Genomic DNA, 18,060 nt, shown 5'->3' with positions numbered 1-18,060 from the left:
CTTGTTTGAAAAGTTGATACACAATTATTGATTCACAACTTACCTTTGCATGGCACATGTAAATATCTATTCAAATATCACAGTTTTGTTAGGAGACAGAAAGCATGGCATTGAATTTCAGTGTGGTAACCAGAAATCCGTTAATCTTTTCTTGCTTAAATCATAGTAGTGGTATCATAAAGTCCTCCGCTTCATACTTCATGGTTTTTTTGAGGGATGATAATCTGAATAAAAACTTTTATTTTCAGGATTTTGTGATATTGTGAGTGCTTTGCAATAATACACGCACACATTTGATAGTATCTCTTCTAGAAACTTAAATTGGTGTCTTTTAATAGGAACAAGTTTTCATATTCATATACTGTTTATGTATATAAAAATTTATCACCTTACCTAGTGCCAGTCACTGGGCGAACAGACAGTCGCAGGTTTGAGAAGATCCACAACTGTTCACCTTAGTAAAATTCCTGCTGAAAGGGATGCATTAATTGTAAGTGTGAAAAACTCATAGAGTTAATCTCTCTGTTTCTGAAAGGGGTAATAGAGCTTCCCTAGTTATGTACCAATGCCTGACTTTCCATTAGAGAAATATTTATTATGATTAAAAATAATGTCATCTAGTTAGAAATGTCACAGATATAAGCCAACTGAGAAATTCTTCATAGTTCTAAAATGAAAATCTCCATAGCTTTGTTTTCTACAGATATAAGCATGTGTTTGTGATCATTATGTATGGCAGTGAATCCTTATATAATTTTAAAACCTAAGTTTTCACCTAAGATAATCTGGTTTTTGTAATGCCTCAAAGTCTATTATCAGAATATAGCAGTAATGTATAATATTCATTTGAGTAGGTAAATAGAAATTTTTGTTCAGATGTATAATTTTATATATTTAGGTTGTTCTATAATGCGACTATTTTGGAATAGCAGTGTGGGGAAATCTTTATTTTTAAATTTTATTTTCTCAAAATAGATTTTTAATAGGAGTTAATGCCAAAAGTAAGCACTTAAATATCTTAGGAAATTCTGATACACGCATTGCTACATTGATTTGCAAAATGATATTTCTATTTATAGCTACACTAGTGCCAAGGGAGCATCCATGCATCATTACATCCAGGTCGATATTGAATGTCTTCATGCAAAGATGTCTTTCTAATTTATAAATATGAACACATCACACAACTTGTGTTCATTCTATTAAAGGTATTATAAAATACTTTTGTTTTCTTCTTTTATTTATTTCTGTGGGTTTTTTTAGATTTTATTTATTTTTGTATTTTTATTTGATGGATGTTTTGTTTACATGTATGCCTGTACACTATATTCATGTAGCACCTGTACAGGCCAGAGAGAGTATTGGATCCCTGGGACTAGAGTTAAAAGCAATTATGAACTACTATGTGGAGTGCTAGGAACAGAGCCTGAGTCGTCTGGAAGAGCACCCAGTGCCCTTAACCACTGAGTCATCTCTCTAATATCTATCTATCTATCTATCTATCTATCTATCTATCTATCTATCTATCTATTTGTTTGTTTATTTATTTATTTTGTGGTGTTTGCAAAGAAGGAAAGTCCTTGAACTTACTAGGCAAGCAGTGTACCACTGAGTTGCACTCCACAACCCTGGGGAATTTTTAGTTTTAAATAATTTACTTACAAGTTTGAAATTTTAGTACTCTACTGTATGGAAAGGCAGATGGAAATTATTTTATGAAATCTGGACTTGCTTAGCATTTTATATAATATATTTATTTCTGTCAGGGAATACACTTTCATATTATTAATTAAAATCCTGTATTCTTTGTCTCACTGAAAGAATATTTGGTACAGGGGAAACCAATTTACCAGGATTGTTTTTCTCTCTGATCATTCTTGGCAATATGTGAAGTCTTGGTGAGAACACAGTCAGTTTGAGGCACAGAAATAATCCCATGTCTAGTGCTGAGAACAGGGTCTGGCCATAGGAAGCATTAAGTAAGTGGTCTGAAGTTTGAGATCTCTTCTAACAGCTGGTTGAGAAAAGAATGTTCGTTGGCAAGTGGCACAAAAGGAAAACAGCTGATCTATATAGAATATTTCGGCATCTTTAAGAAAGATGTGTCACAAGGGTGTTGTTAGTTTGCTAAGCAAGATGTCAGCGACTATGTAGGGAAGGTGAGGTGAAGCAAGATTGCGTTACACAATAGAGAGAATTGGGATGAGGAGATGAGGAGATGCATGGAAGAGTATAAAGTCTCATATGTAATATGAAGGAGGAGACTGGGTAGGAGGAAGGATTTTATAGCAACATCCACTATTCTATGTATGGACAGAATTCTATTCAGTGAGAGATGCCCCCTTAGTAATCTTCACTAGAATATCCTGTTTAATGGCATCAGGAACCACAGAGAAGACAAGGAGTTATTAATGAACTCCTGTGAGGCCTCTTTCCAGCTTAAGGAAGTGTTTGCCCAGATTTAGCTCTCTAAAGGCTGTTAAAGGTGGGAAGGGGTATCACAGAAGTGCCATTACTCTTGTGAACAGCATAGGTGATCCATGGAAAGGAGACTGGGCTTTGAGTAGGCTCAGTTGCCTTGGGCAGTCTTAAGGAAGGGAAATATTTACACTGCAGTTTGGAACAGGGTGGAGCGAGAGAAGCAAGAAGTCCGAGTCAAAGGGATGGTCAGATGACAACGCAAGTTCAGCATTGATGAAACCAGCAAGAGACTAAAGAAGAAGCTCACTCCTCCACACCTCTTCCTTCCTACCTCACGATTGCCAGGACTGTTCTGTGTCCTAGGTCATTCTTCAGTGTTCAGGTTACGTTCCTAACTACTCAATGAGATTACTTTTCTACTCCAAGGAACAAATTACAAGTAGAAATACAGTATTTATAGTATTTAACCATTTGTGTCCTACAAAAATAATGGCAACTGCATGCAATTCAACTTGAGTTTAAACACTTTATAAACAGCAGAAATATAAATAAAAGTACACTATTAGGATAAAAAAAAGGCAGCATATCTTGGTGATGTTATATAAAACCTGGCTTTGATGTTAGACAAATTCAAGTTCAAGTCAGCGACTGAGTCTCTGTGAGTGTTAACTGAGACTGAGTATGACAGCTGGCATCTTGTACAAGCATTCGGTTCATATTAGCCTCTAGAAAGGACACCTCTCCTTGCTTCTCAAGTTTTCTTTTTTCTTTTTTTAATTTTATTTTAAAATGAAATAACTCTTATTAATTATTATTATTTTTATTAGATATTTTCTTTAATTTCAAATGTTATCCTCTTTCCTGATTTCCCCTCCAAAAATCCCGTCTCCTTCTGCCTTCCCTGTTCACCAACCCACCCACTCCTGCTTCCTGGCCCTGGCATTCCCCTACACTGGGGTTGAGAGCCTTCACAGGACCAAGGGCCTCTCCTCCCATTGATGACCAACTAGACAAATACAGATGTGGATGCTCACAGCCATCCATTGAACTGAGCACAGGGTCCCCAGTGAAGGAGCTAGAGAAAGTACCCAAGTAGCTGAAGGGGTTTGCAGCCCCATAGAAGAAACAACAATCTGTACTAACTAGTACCCCCAGAGCTTCCAGGGACTAAACCACCAACCAAAGAGTACACGACGAGGGACCCATGGCTTCAGTTGCATATGTAGCTTCTCAAGTTTTCAAGTCTTGTCAGTCTCTAGCATTGCTGATCTCTCTGCTGTGGCCACTTTGGTAATTTCACATGTGATGTTTCTTGTTTTGCTCTGTGGTGCCAACTCAGCCACTCCTACTCTAGCAAACATTGGATAAATACTGCTTTTGGTACAGGTGTAGGATTTAGAAAATGGAGGTATAAACACAAGAACTAACTTTCAGATTCTGTCAACAGCTACTTCTGCTGCCACCAATCCTGCTGCTTCTTCACTGTCAGTTGAAGCATAGTATCCGTTTGACTCTCTGCCCATTCCATTATCTAGGAAACAGCTATATGTTGACAGGAGCTTCCTGATGAACCCTGAGTTCAAAGCAGCTCTGTCTGTGGACTTCTTTTCTGAATTTTAAAGATAGTAGTTGGCATCTGTTATGTTAAATAGTTTTCTTTCCCCTTGCCAAGTGCCATTGATTGGTATTGGCTGCCAGAAGCACTGTGTTGGGAAAGATTCTAAGGCCAAGTTTGTACTCAGTGGGAATGTCATGATCAATTAGTGATGTCTGCCACAGATGCAGCAGGGGGTGAATAGAGTAGAAACATCATCCATACAGTTGATTTGTTGATCTTTGATCTACATGCTTATTCTGTTTGGTTGAGACAGAGAAGGTAATGAAACTGCTGGGTGCACCCTCCTAGTGTCTTCTTTTACTTTACTCTAAAATTTTTTTTTTACTGAATTTCCCCAGACATTTAAGTGGAAATGTAAAGACTCAACAGAATTCTAAGACCTCCAGAATAATGTGGGTGCCCCATCTGTAGCATCTTTGGGAAGCAGGAGGGATGAGATAGGGAATTTGTTTTATTAGGTATTGCCAGCTGCTCTGACTTCCTTGTGATTGTCCTAAGCTAGCTAGTTGTGGCTGATAAGAAAAACTCTTCTCTTTTACAGGTGTAAAAACTAATTTGATTTCAAAATAGCTGTTGTTAGTAAAGCAAGATGAGAGAAAGGAGAATGTTCTTGTGGCAGAAGGCATTTAAATCTATTGCATATGGAGATTTTTTTTCAGACACTACCAACAGGATTTTATGTCTGAAATGGAAATGGAAAGGCAATGTCAGCCTAACAAGGTGATGGCTTGAAACACAAGACATGAAGGAACTTTGTTAGGGACCAAAATAACTGGTCCCCAATTTTATGTATATACATACATGTTTTGGCTATCACTATAAACATGGTGAAAGCAATGGAGCTGTTTTATAACTGATAAAAAGATGAATAGAACAAAATAACCAGCTGTCTTTTTACTCTCGGACCACTGGGTTCTGCCCATATTTCCTTCCATTCACATATCTTTGGTTACCTTGTTTGAAATGGGGTAGACATGCGGTTAATTTGGTTTGTTATTATATTATTTGTTTGAGGATTTCATAAATAAGTGCAATATATTTGCATCATTTCCACCCCAACACCTCCCAAAACCACCCATCTCAAATTCATTTACTCTTTTTCTATAATTGTTTTTGTCATATATTACACACACACAAAGGCACATACACACACACGCACACACAGGCACACACACACACACACACACACACACACACACACACACTGAGAGTTGCCCTAATTTAGGGTTGACCACTTAGGGTTCAGGTCTCATCCCTGAAAAATGAAGAAGAAGAAGAAGAAGAAGAAGAAGAAGAAGAAGAAGAAGAAGAAGAAGAAGAAGAAGAAGAAGAAGAAGAAGAAAAAACAGAAAACAACAACTGCACCGACTTTCCTCAGCAGCCACCCACTGCCTGCAGTTCCCCTTTTTATAGGTGGCACTGTGAAACTCCACTGTCTGTGATGCTTGATGAAATCTATTCAGGTCTTGTGCAGGCAGCCATATTGCTTGAGTTTACGGGTTCATCCATGCCATATCCAGAAGATACCATCCTGGAAAGTCATTCTGGACTGCAGCTTTGTACAGTCTTTGTGCCCTTCTGACTGTGATGATCCCATATGCTACCACACACTTACATAAACTACTAACAACAAAAAGACAGCAACAATAGCAATAAATATAATTCTTTTAAAAAAGAAAGCACAAACTGACTTTGGAACGTTGTTTAATCCGTTCCTGTTTATGAAGAATCCATGGAAAGGAAACCCAGAAGTTCTGTTATAGATGTCCTATGTGAGGCTGGGCCCTCCATCTGCATTTTATGATGTCATTTATTTTTAATTCAGTATTTTACCTTAGTTGAAATAACTAATCATTCAAAGTGCGCTTTAGAGAACTTGTGATTAAAACAAGTACATATAAACCAATTTATTTCTAATTTCTCCTATTTTAAATTTCTCATTTAAGAGAAGAAACTTTATTTTTCTTTTTTTTTCCATTTTTTATTAGGTATTTAACTCATTTACATTTCCAATGCTATACCAAAAGTCCCCCATATCCACCCACCCCCACTCCCCTGCCAACCCACTCCCCCTTTTTGGCCCTGGTGTTCCCCTGTACTGGGGCATATAAAGTTTGCAAGTCCAATGGGCCTCTCTTTCCAGTGATGGCCGACTAGGCCATCTTTTGATATATATGCAGCTAGAGTCAAGAGCTCCGGGGTACTGGTTAGTTCATAATGTTGTTCCACCTATAGGGTTGCAGATCCCTTTAGCTCTTTGGCTACTTTCTCTAGCTCCTCCATTGGGAGCCCTATGATCCATCCATTAGCTGACTGTGAGCATCCACTTCTGTGTTTGCTAGGCCCCGGCATAGTCTCACAAGAGACAGCTACATCTGGGTCCTTTCAATAAAATCTTGCTAGTGTATGCAATGGTGTCAGCGTTTGGATGCTGATTATGGGGTGGATCCCTGGATATGGCAGTCTCTACATGGTCCATCCTTTCATCTCAGCTCCAAACTTTGTCTCTGTAACTCCTTCCATGGGTGTTTTGCTCCCAAATCTAAGGAGGGGCATAGTGTCCACACTTCAGTCTTCATTCTTCTTGAGTTTCATGTGTTTAGCAAATTATATCTTATATCTTGGGTATCCTAGGTTTGGGGCTAATATCCACTTATCAGTGAGTACATATTGTGTGAGTTTCTTTGTGAATGTGTTACCTCACTCAGGATGATGCCCTCCAGGTCCATCCATTTGGCTAGGAATTTCATAAATTCATTCTTTTTAATAGCTGAGTAGTACTCCATTGTGTAGATGTACCACATTTTCTGTATCCATTCCTCTGTTGAGGGGCATCTAGGTTCTTTCCAGCTTCTGGCTATTATAAATAAGGCTGCTATGAACATAGTGGAGCATGTGTCCTTCTTACCAGTTGGGGCATCTTCTGGATATATGCCCAGGAGAGGTATTGCTGGATCCTCCGGTGGTACTATGTCCAGTTTTCTGAAGAACCGCCAGACTGATTTCCAGAGTGGTTGTACAAGCCTGCACTCCCACCAACAATGGAGGAGTGTTCCTCTTTCTCCACATCCACGCCAGCATCTGCTGTCACCTGAATTTTTGATCTTAGCCATTCTGACTGGTGTGAGGTGGAATCTCAGGGTTGTTTTGATTTGCATTTCCCTGATGATTAAGGATGTTGAACATTTTTTCAAGTGCTTCTCTGCCATTCGGTATTCCTCAGGTGAGAATTCTTTGTTCAGTTCTGAGCCCCATTTTTTAATGGGGTTATTTGATTTTCTGAAGTCCACCTTCTTGAGTTCTTTATATATGTTGGATATTAGTCCCCTATCTGATTTAGGATAGGTAAAGATCCTGAAACTTTATTTTTCTAAAAGCAACATTGGTTGGTCTGCATGCAGCTTGTCCTTCTGGTAGCTATTTCTTCTCCATTTGATGTGCTTTGAGAAAAAGAGATAAACATGAACTTTAAACAGTAGCTAGTAGTTTTTTTCAGGAAAAGACAAAAATGGCTTTAGAAAATTGGGCAGTGAACCAGTGAGATAGTTCAATGGTTAACTCACTTGTTGCTAAGCCTGACAACCTGAATTTGTTTGCCCATGGAAGAGGGAGAAAACCAGCTTCTGTGGCTTGGTCTCTGACCTGAATAATCTGAAACACACACACACACACACACACACACACACACACACAATCTGTGCATGCACATATACATGTACTCATATGCGCACACCCATGTGCTACCACACACTTACACAAATTAATAACAACATCATCAACAAGAATAATACCAATAAATGTAATTTTTTTAAAAAGGAAAGTACAAACTGACTTTGGAAGATTTTTTTTTTTTGATCCATTCCTATTTAAGAAGACTTGATGGAAAGGAGACCCAGCAAATTTTCTTTGGAGCCCAGTGTAGTGTTTGGTGACTCTGCCTGTCAGGAATGCTATCCTTTATCTCTATTTAAAGCCTCATTCATCTCAGCCAGAAGTCTATAATGCTCACACTTTCTTCTGTTTACTTTGCTGGAAATGATAGCATCCCATTGCCTATTTTGGCCAAAGATAACAAAGGAACTTCCAACCTCACATCAGCTTTGGGCTTTAGTAGTAGATAACTATAATTTCAGGTTCCCAGCACCAGATCTGTGGGACAGTAATTAAGGGACAATGAGTAATAACTCCCACTTTGAATTTTACAAGTAAAAATTGTGGTAGTAGGGGCGTTTTGTAGGAAAGTCCTGAAGATCTTCTGTGAAGTCAGTTTCGTTCCTAATGATTAGGCATGATATGCAAAACAACTCATGACATCAGGCAGGGATTTCCTAGTCAGTAGGGATGGATGCCAGCTAGGGAGGACTAGAGTAATACATAGGAGGCCTTGCTGTGCCAAGTGTTAACACTTTAGTGAATGGATTTTGTTTTGCCTGAGTGAGTCTTGGGAATTGTGCAAAGGGCAGAGGACATCCTAGGAACCAGGATCAGACAAACAATTTAGCACCTATTGTAACAGCAGCTACTGTCCCACAGTATTAGTCATCTCTGTGCTCTCTTGACATGCTCACCAAGTTCTGAAGCTCTGGGGTACAGGAGAAAATAAAGGCCTGCTTGGCTTTGCCCTGCCTTCACACCTTGGTCAACTTCTAAGCTCACTTAACCAACCTGTCGCTATTTTCCCTTCAAACCTTGAGTTGTCACACAGCCAAAGCAAAATCCTGCTAAATTAACTTGGAGGAAAACTTCAGCATTAGCAGGAGATTCTGAGATTGTACACTGTACACACACACACACACACACACACACACACACATACACACACGCACGCACATGCACAGAGAGAGAGAGAGAAAGAGAGAGACAGACAGACAGACAGACACAGAGAATAAGAAAACAAAGTCCTGCAATAACATAGGTAGATACCAGTGCTCAAGAAACAGGTCAGAGGCTTCACCATTTTTTAGAGTCAATGAAACAAACAAACTCCAAGGAGAGCTACTCAAAGAAAGCCACTTCATGGCACATAATGAAAAACAAAACAAAACAAAACAAAACAAAACAAAACAAAACAAAACAAATCTAAACCAAACTTGTCTCTGACTTTTTTTTTCTTTAAATAAAAGGGCTGTTTAAAACAATGACTTGTGGAATGTGTGCCACTTCTCCCAGATCGGCTGTGCAGAAGTGTGAGGGAGTGTGAGTGACGGAGAGGCACTTGTTTATTATAGAGCACATTTCAATGCAGTAATCATAAATATTGCTAAGGTTGTGCTCTGTTGAAATATGACCTACATACTCTTGATTGTTTGTGTTACGTGATTTGTCTGACACCCATTACATTCTGGGTAATAGCAGCCATTTGTTGCTCCGCGCAGCAGGCTCTTTTGACAAAAGAAAATAGGCAGCAATAAAAAAGCTATAGTCTGAATTACATTCTGCACGGAGCTGTACTGCTGAGAGTTTGTGCAAGTGTCTTAACAATGCTCTGAACTGCCTCTTGTCAGCCTTCAGCCTGTAATGGCCATCTGTCCTCACATAAATCTGTCAAAACCTGCTAAGTTCAAGAGAGAGCATGGAATATACCTTGTACTGTCAACACTAAAATGTACACATTCCCCAGAAAAATCAACACGCAGGAAAGGAGCCAGAGGTTATGGGAGGCATTAACACTGTTGATTTAGGCTTGTGGCATGAAATTGAGAGTCCAGCCATTAGTGGAAAGATGAGAAAGGAATTGAGCATTAAGGAATTGAATGTTGACCTCCCCCGAACCACAGGGGAAGAAACTGTGGGCAGAGCAAGTTAGGTTAGAGAAATATAGCTGATTCAAGGGCCAAGAGGGGTAACCTGTCCCGTCAGCAATGCTTAAAAGTTTGACACAACACTAAAAGAAATAACAAAAAACAAAACAAAACAAAACAAAAAAAAAACAAAAAAAAAAAACAAAACAAAACTAATGTTCTTTGTGTTTTTGTTTTGCTTTAGTTTGCCCTAGATCTTGTCTGTATCTGGAAATAGATTTTCAATTAAGCATCGAGTGATATGAAGTCTGTCATCCATGAGTTTTCTCAATCTCATGTAGAGATAGTCTCTGATTATGGGTGTTTAGGTAAAGAATATAAAGAAAATAGCAAGTTACCCAAGATATTTCCCCTACTTTCCCATGCACCAATAGTGAACTGTTACACTCAAATGAGCAAGTGGAATTTGAGTTAGCAGGTGATGTGACCAAAACCCCTAACCTCAGGTTCCTCCCACAGCACGCATTTGGTTTTCCCCAGATCATTTCCCTCCATTTTAAGCATAGCTTCCACAATAAAACCATAATTATTTCAAAATTGGAAAAAAATGGCCTCTTTATTAAAAGGACCTGTGATGTCCCTGGGGGTAGAGTCTTTAAAGTACCAGCAGCCTGTGTAGCATCCAGTACATAGTAAGTGCCCTATGGATGTCTATTCAGTGGCAAGAGGTTCTATTCTGAGAAGATCATAAAAAAAAAAATTTAGTCGTTAACAGAAATGAAGTACAATCACAGGACCAGGACAGCCAGGAACAACTGGAAAACCATTTATTTAAACAATAATTAGCTTAGATACTGGGACAAGGGTTTCAGATGTTCAAGAGTAAAAGAATTTCTATATTTAAAATCCCTAGATAGACAAGGTATTTTTAGAGCTAGCCGCTCTTTTATAGTGGCCTAATTTGGCATTTCTGAAGTTCAGGGTTTCTTTTTATACATCTGGACTGTCAGTCAAAACACAGATATTTGGAGTAAAGGCCACGTGCCATCCAGATGTTCAAAGACCTTGGTTCTCAGTATGCAGTCTGGGAGCCATCTCATTAAAAATGTGTAACCAGCCTCCTAAGTGACTCTTAGGCCACTGACACCTGAGACTAACTACTCAGAGAGAAACTGAAAAAAAAATGAAAATGAGCAAGATAACCTGTAAGACAATTAAGTCCACACACCATCCTACAAAGTACTGAAGACCCTCGTGGAGAAAAGTGGTATGCTTCTTGTTAAAAACAGCAACAGCAAAAGGCAAAGAGATTCAGAGACATGCAGCGCACTGGATGTGAGTCACCCCAACACCAGTCAGTAGAAAAGTAAACCTTACCCCAAACTGAATGAGCATAAAGAGAATTTATGCAGGTGGATGCTGGGTACGGAATGGCATTCACTCACTCCGAAGTCAAGAGTCACTTTTTGCTCTCTCTCTCTGTCTGTCTCTGTCTCTGTCTCTCTTTCTCCCTTTGGTTCTTTTCTTGGTTTTGTTTTTGTTTGTTTGGATAGCACTTATAGGCACTTATTCCACTTATTCCTCATTAGTGTGTATATGTATGTGTGTATGTGTATGGTGTAGTATGTACGTGTGGAGTAGGTAGCTGTTGGTGTTGGCATGTGCATGTGTGATACACGTTGATGTAGGTGCACGTGGAAGCTAGGGGTTTAGAATCGGATAGCTTTACTCTGTCACTCTTCATCTTTATTTATTGACTGATTTTTGAGACAGAGTCTCTCACTGAACCTGATCTCATGGATTTGGTGAGGCTTTCCAGACAAGGAGCTTCTGAAACTCATTTGACTCTGACACCCATCGCTTAGGCTACATTCTGCCACATCTGACTTTTAACATGGCTGCTGAGTATTTAAGCCCAGGGGAGGGGGAGAGCCCTTAGGTTTGCAATGGGAACTATACAGCTGAGTCCCTCATCATTGGTTTATGAGCCTCTTTGGCTCCAATGGTGAGGGTTCAAGAACCCAACATCATCATTTTTGAGCATGAATACTTTAAAAATATATTACCTTGTTTACCAAAGATAGCCTGTGGTAGAAATCTCAACACAAGAACAGAGTAATGCAGAGTATAAGCAAAAGGAATAGGGACTTCCTAAGCCTGGGAACAAGTCATGCTCGTCTCTAACGGAGAAGGGTACAAAATGAACATTCACCTCCACAGCATAGAAGTTTCATGCTGGAAAAAAATTTCCTACTTCTCCACTGAAGCAAAGAGTGGGCACATGAACAAAGCCAGCCCCTGTGCAACTCAGGTGTGCCCAAAGGAAAAACACCCATACCTGTATTGTCTTTCTGAATGTTCTCTGTCTTTCTCCACTGAGATAATTAACCCGACAAGCTAAAACTTGCCAAAGATTGTCTCAAAATCTTTTAAAGGAGAAAATATTAATTTCTTCCGCATCTTTATCATCAAGTAGGAGAACAAGACAAAATTTATATTTTATAACAAAATTTCACGTGGCTCTCTTTGACCTACTTGGTTCTTGACATATTTATATATATATATATTTTTTTTTCCCAGCCAGATAGGAATTTTTCCCCCCTTGAAATGCACAGTTGCCTTGAGACTCACCCCAGGCTTGTTAACTGGTTTGGAGCCTTTTTTTTTTTTTTTCCTGAATAGCATTCACACATCCTCTTAAGTATAAAATCTATTATAAACTAAAATGTTTCCTTGTAAGAATAAAGCCATTTAAACTGTAGCCTGCCCTCCTTCAAAGTCCCTTGGACAGTGGAGCTTCACAGTGATTCTTCCTGGGCAGGACAGGATGAATAGAGTTTATTCATGGTGAGTCTTAGAGGTAACTGCTATGTCTCAGAATATCCTACCCTTTTGAATTTTCTGTAGTAAGGCAGGCAGGCAGGCAAGGCACCAACCCACAGGCACCCTGGTCTTCCTTTAGTTGCTCCTTATGTAATTAGCTGCTGAATCTTGGATTCGTTTCAGTCCTTCTATCTCATCACCCTCAGTGACAATGTGCTCTAAATAAAATGGTCCCCCTGGCATGGTGATATTTAGAGCCACTTTGCACTCAGCTTTCCGTCGCAGAACCATATTTTAGACAGAATGTATTAGTTATGCTTACAAGAATGTATTATACCTACATTAGGCATGGTTTACTAAGTTAATGAACTGTGGAGACAAAGACTCATTGCCTTCAAGTTGTGGAGGGGCTCCAGTTCCCTTTGTTCAGTGGGGCCATCCGATATTGTTGAACTTATTTCAAAGATGTCTGTGTGTATAATTCTCACCATGAATAAAATTTGCTGTCATTATTATTATTTTTTTAATTATTTTCAATATTGCCCCATGGGTACATTCTTGATTGTTCAAAGATCCTTGAACCACTTTTATTTTATTTTATTTTTTTCCTTCAGCATTCTTTGCAGACAAATGCCACCAAGGCTGTTTCATGATTCTCAGATCCCAAAACATCGATTCCCTTTAAGTGACCTCAGCAACACCCTTAAAAACGCCAGTGTTGGTGACGGCTGCTTCTGAGGCAGCAACACATTCCCGTTTTCTAGGCAGCAGGATTTGTTAGCATAGATGTTTGATCTACAAAATATCACAGCCTTCGCAGCCGCCAGCCGCCAGCCACTGTCCATCCATCTTTGATGGGTGACAGAGGCCTAGGAGAAGAGTTCCCGTTTCAGGCCCTGTCATGGATTCAGTTTCCTTCTTCTTCACTCGGTTTTAACTATGGTCTGAAATCTAAGAAAAGTTAGGAAATATGTTCGTCCTTGAAGAACATTATCTCCATCTCTGTTATCTCTCTTTTTTCTTTTTCCCCTCCTACATTTCTTTTTGTTTCTCTTTTTGTCATAGGCCTAACTCCTCCCACAACTCCTCCTCATAAAGCCAACCAAGATAACCCTTTCAAGGCTTCGCCAAAGCTGAAGCCCTCTTGCAAGACCGTGGTGCCACCGCCAACCAAGAGGGCCCGGTACAGTGAGTGTTCTGGTACCCAAGGCAGCCACTCCACCAAGAAAGGGCCCGAGCAATCTGAGTTGTACGCACAACTCAGCAAGTCCTCAGGGCTCAGCCGAGGACACGAGGAAAGGAAGACTAAACGGCCCAGTCTCCGGCTGTTTGGTGACCATGACTACTGTCAGTCACTCAATTCCAAAACGGATATACTCATTAACATATCACAGGAGCTCCAAGACTCTAGACAACTAGACTTCAAAGATGCCTCCTGTGACTGGCAGGGGCACATCTGTTCTTCCACAGATTCAGGCCAGTGCTACCTGAGAGAGACTTTGGAGGCCAGCAAGCAGGTCTCTCCTTGCAGCACCAGAAAACAGCTCCAAGACCAGGAAATCCGAGCGGAGCTGAACAAGCACTTCGGTCATCCCTGTCAAGCTGTGTTTGACGACAAATCAGACAAGACCAGTGAACTAAGGGATGGCGACTTCAGTAATGAACAATTCTCCAAACTACCTGTGTTTATAAATTCAGGACTAGCCATGGATGGCCTATTTGATGACAGTGAAGATGAAAGTGATAAACTGAGCTACCCTTGGGATGGCACGCAGCCCTATTCATTGTTCGATGTGTCGCCTTCTTGCTCTTCCTTTAACTCTCCGTGTCGAGACTCAGTGTCACCACCGAAATCCTTATTTTCTCAAAGACCCCAAAGGATGCGCTCTCGTTCAAGATCCTTTTCTCGACACAGGTCGTGTTCCCGATCACCATATTCCAGGTCAAGATCAAGGTCCCCAGGCAGTAGATCCTCTTCAAGGTAAGGCTGTCAAACCCCCTCCCAGTGCTAAAGTCTTTCCCCGGAAGTCATAGGAAATTTCCAGCCTCAGGATTGCTCTTCTGGAGCCACTCGAGTAACAAACCGAGGGTTGTGCATCCCTCTCCCCTCCATCTTCTCTCACACACCTTGCTCTGAGGACTCTACCTTGACCAGTCAGAACATAAGAGAGCCATATGTAAGAAACTTGCTTATGTAACTTTTTGCCACTACCTGAAAAACAGCCCTATCCCCAGAGAGTTGAGACTCATGAATGGCAGCGTACCATTCTCCCGAGCCAGGGTAATATCTGCACCATGAGATGTACCATGTACTTGAGACATGGAGAAGGAGTTGATCACTTCCAGGTCTCCAGGCTGACTAGCTGGCCGCAAGCTTTCCTCGGAAGATCTTGCTAGGAGAGAAAAGGCAATCCAGTGATATTCAGTGGGCCCGGTAAACTTGCGCTAAGAGGCAGTTGCAAATGTTCTCCTTGCTTTTCTCCGCTCTCCCAGATCCTGTTACTACTATGAATCAAGCCACTACAGACACCGCACACACCGCAATTCTCCCTTGTATGTGAGATCACGTTCAAGGTCACCCTACAGCCGTAGGCCCAGGTAATGAAGCCTGTCCCTTTCCTTCTGCTCCCCATCCTTACCCCCCCCCTTTTAGAAGACAAGACATTACCCTAAACTCTCCCCTCCCCTTTCCAAATACTGATGTATTTTTTCATGCAAATGGAGATGGTTGACTTATTGATGAAGTTGTATTTCCCAGGTACGACAGCTATGAAGCCTATGAGCACGAAAGGCTCAAGAGGGATGAATACCGCAAAGAGCACGAGAAGCGGGAGTCTGAAAGGGCCAAACAGAGAGAGAGGCAGAAGCAGAAAGCAATTGTAAGCAGCATGGAGCCAATTGGTTTTCTTTTCTTTTCCTCTGTGATTTTTCTTCTTCTTCTTCTTCTTCTTCTTCTTCTTCTTCTTCTTCTTCTTCTTCTTCTTCTTCTTCTTCTTCTTCTTCTTCTTCTTCTTCTTCAGATTAAACAATACTTAAAAGCTAATGCTTTGTTCACAAGGAAAATATTTGACTTTTTGGCTTTAAAATATTAGAGTCTCAAGATCCTCTTATTTGAAAGTTAAATGGTGTCATATTACTATTTTTCATTATAGTTGAGTTATGAAGTTCGTTAGCTCTCAAGTTTTGTTTTTGAAAAATAAAAAGGAGAGAGAAAAGGTGTCTTTGGTTTGATAGGACTTGGAAACCATGTGCTTTCTGAGCTGATTCCTGACGGTTCTTTCTTTGAGTAGACTGTCAGGAGCTTCTACATCCTAGTTATAGTCCTAGAGGAAGCCCAACTAAGAAACTCAGCATTTCCTACCTCTAATGGCCAGCATCTGACTGGAGGATGGGTTGATACAGTCACCTACCATGTGGGCAATGCTGATTGATGCTCATAAGTGAAGGTATAGGTTATGCTGAACTATCTGTTCCCTAAAATCCAATACTGTCCTTCACTAACTATTAATATGCCATCTGGTCCCAGATTTCTCTTGCTACTACTAACCATCATGGACCGTGGACAGCAAAAACTGTAGCACTCAGGTGGTCAAAATCCAGCACATGCCTATGGCAAACATTCTTAATCAGTCACATAACTCTGTCCCTCTAAGGTCCCACAGAGCCTTAGGGTCTTTCCCAACATAGCGCTCCTGGGAGCTGTGGCTAATCGATGAGATATGGCACTGTTTTGGTTCATTGCACCTGCTGCCTGTCTCTGCTAGCCGCTCCAAGTCACTGCTGTGCAAGGCAGCATTTGACATATTTTGCATATAAGCTAACCAAGCTTTAAAGAAATAAGCTGTAGCCATTAAAGCTGAGTTCCTGTAATAAAAAAAAAAAACCACCCAGTAATATAAAATATCAATAAGCTAACTCTATAAAACACCTCACCCATGGTGTCAAATCAAGTCTTAGCTGATAGTCACCAACTAGAGAAGAAAGGTTAAATGAGAGGTTTGTTAATCGTAAACACTGAAAGCAATAAGCGAGAAATAATTGAATGGTTAGGTTGAAGTTCTGGGTGATTCCTGCCATTTAATTCCAGATCTACCAAGGACCAAATCAAAGGCATTCTGCAAATTATAACACTTTACCTCATTTTTTTTTTCTTGACTTTCAAATAAGCTGTGATGCTAAGATATGCCGGAGTGTCATTAGTTCACACTTAGAAAGACTAATGAAAATGAAAATTTCAACTTTTCTAATACCGCTGTATTTAATTAAGGCCTTATCCAACAATTATCAGAACTCCCATTAGGAGTGCTGTCTAGTTTACAAAGCCTTTCCACAGCATACATTGCAGTTACTCATTACAAAAGAGTACCGCATTGAGAGACCATGCATTGACAATGTTTGCTGATTCATTGCATTTACTGTTTGTAAATTTATATCATATAATGTTCTTGACATTTTTTTTTCCTTAAATATGGGGCATTTGCTTATTTGGGCAAAATACAGTGCAGTTCTAATCAAAGCCAGATGAATATTTTAATCAAAAATATGTAGATAAGTGATATGTATTTATTTTATGCCTACCAAAATAAGTCTAGATTCTTAATTGGAATAATGGAGGGAAGACAGACACCTTTTGCTGTCTTAGCTGTCTCTAAAAGCATCCCGTGATTAGCCATTAGTTCTGATGACACAAAAGCATTCTTAAACTCTCCCTCTCTTCACTTTGTCTCTGAAATGTTGGTTTGATTCTTCCACCAAGACAGTCTTTATCAGTATCCTTTGAATGAGGTCTTAGAGTAATCCAATGTCAATTTGGCTATATGAAAGCATCATGCATTAAGTACTAGACACTGGTGACATTTTTGGCATTGGTATTTATTTAGATACGAAAAGGCATTTGAAGAAAAAGACCTAGGGAACAGAAACTGTTTACTAACACAGTGATTTATAGGTAGTACTTCATACATATTTGAGACTTTCTGTTGACTAAATCCCCACTTGGAAGTTATATGCTGTTTCTTTTGAACACATACACAGTCTTAGAATCTTGTGACAAGTAACTCCAGGTGCTTGAGATGTGAATTTAGGTAAGATGTGGTACCTGAATCTAAAGAGCTTAAAATCAACTGGCAGGTAGAGATGTAGTAGCTAGAAATACAATGTGATTAGTAGCATGACAGAAGGTTCATCTAAGGCACATGGTTAAAAGAGGTCATCCAGATTTGTGGGTGAGGAGGAGCAAACATCTTGGGAGGTTGAAAGCGGTCAACACTTTGAAGGTGGGGGAGGTCAAAGGTTTTTGTTAACAATTACTATGTTCAGTATGGCACCCTAAATGAATCACACAGGCACTGTGTAAATGAATTTTGAAAACTTAGTAGGAAAAACAGTGGGAAAGATCCAAGTGCTTTTGCATCTATCATGAAATATGCTATTTTACTATTTTGAGGTAAATAGCAT

At 39.9% G+C, this 18,060-nt stretch overlaps 1 protein-coding gene across 13 annotated transcripts in view; it reads left to right on the top strand.

Moving 5' to 3' along the window:
- Ppargc1a (peroxisome proliferative activated receptor, gamma, coactivator 1 alpha) overlaps positions 1-18,060 on the top strand; it is a 661,605-nt gene that overhangs the window by 627,774 nt on the left and 15,771 nt on the right. For 12 of the 13 annotated variants that reach the window (NR_132764.1, NR_027710.1, XM_006503774.4 and 9 more), the window contains 3 exons: positions 13,669-14,584; positions 15,097-15,201; positions 15,362-15,482. Coding sequence is in view for 10 of the 13 variants with exons in the window: in XM_006503774.4 (XP_006503837.1) it covers positions 13,669-14,584; positions 15,097-15,201; positions 15,362-15,482 (1,142 nt within the window). In the remaining 3 variants the exon portion in view is untranslated. Of the gene's footprint in view, positions 1-13,668; positions 14,585-15,096; positions 15,202-15,361; positions 15,483-18,060 lie in introns of those variants that run through there. The other variant, XM_006503779.4, reaches the window with a different exon arrangement.

Source organism: Mus musculus, chromosome 5 (assembly GCF_000001635.26).
Source record: "Mus musculus strain C57BL/6J chromosome 5, GRCm38.p6 C57BL/6J".
Classification (NCBI taxonomy): domain Eukaryota; kingdom Metazoa; phylum Chordata; class Mammalia; order Rodentia; family Muridae; genus Mus; species Mus musculus.
Note: the sequence above shows the minus strand (reverse complement) of the source record. Positions and strands in the feature narration are given on the sequence as shown.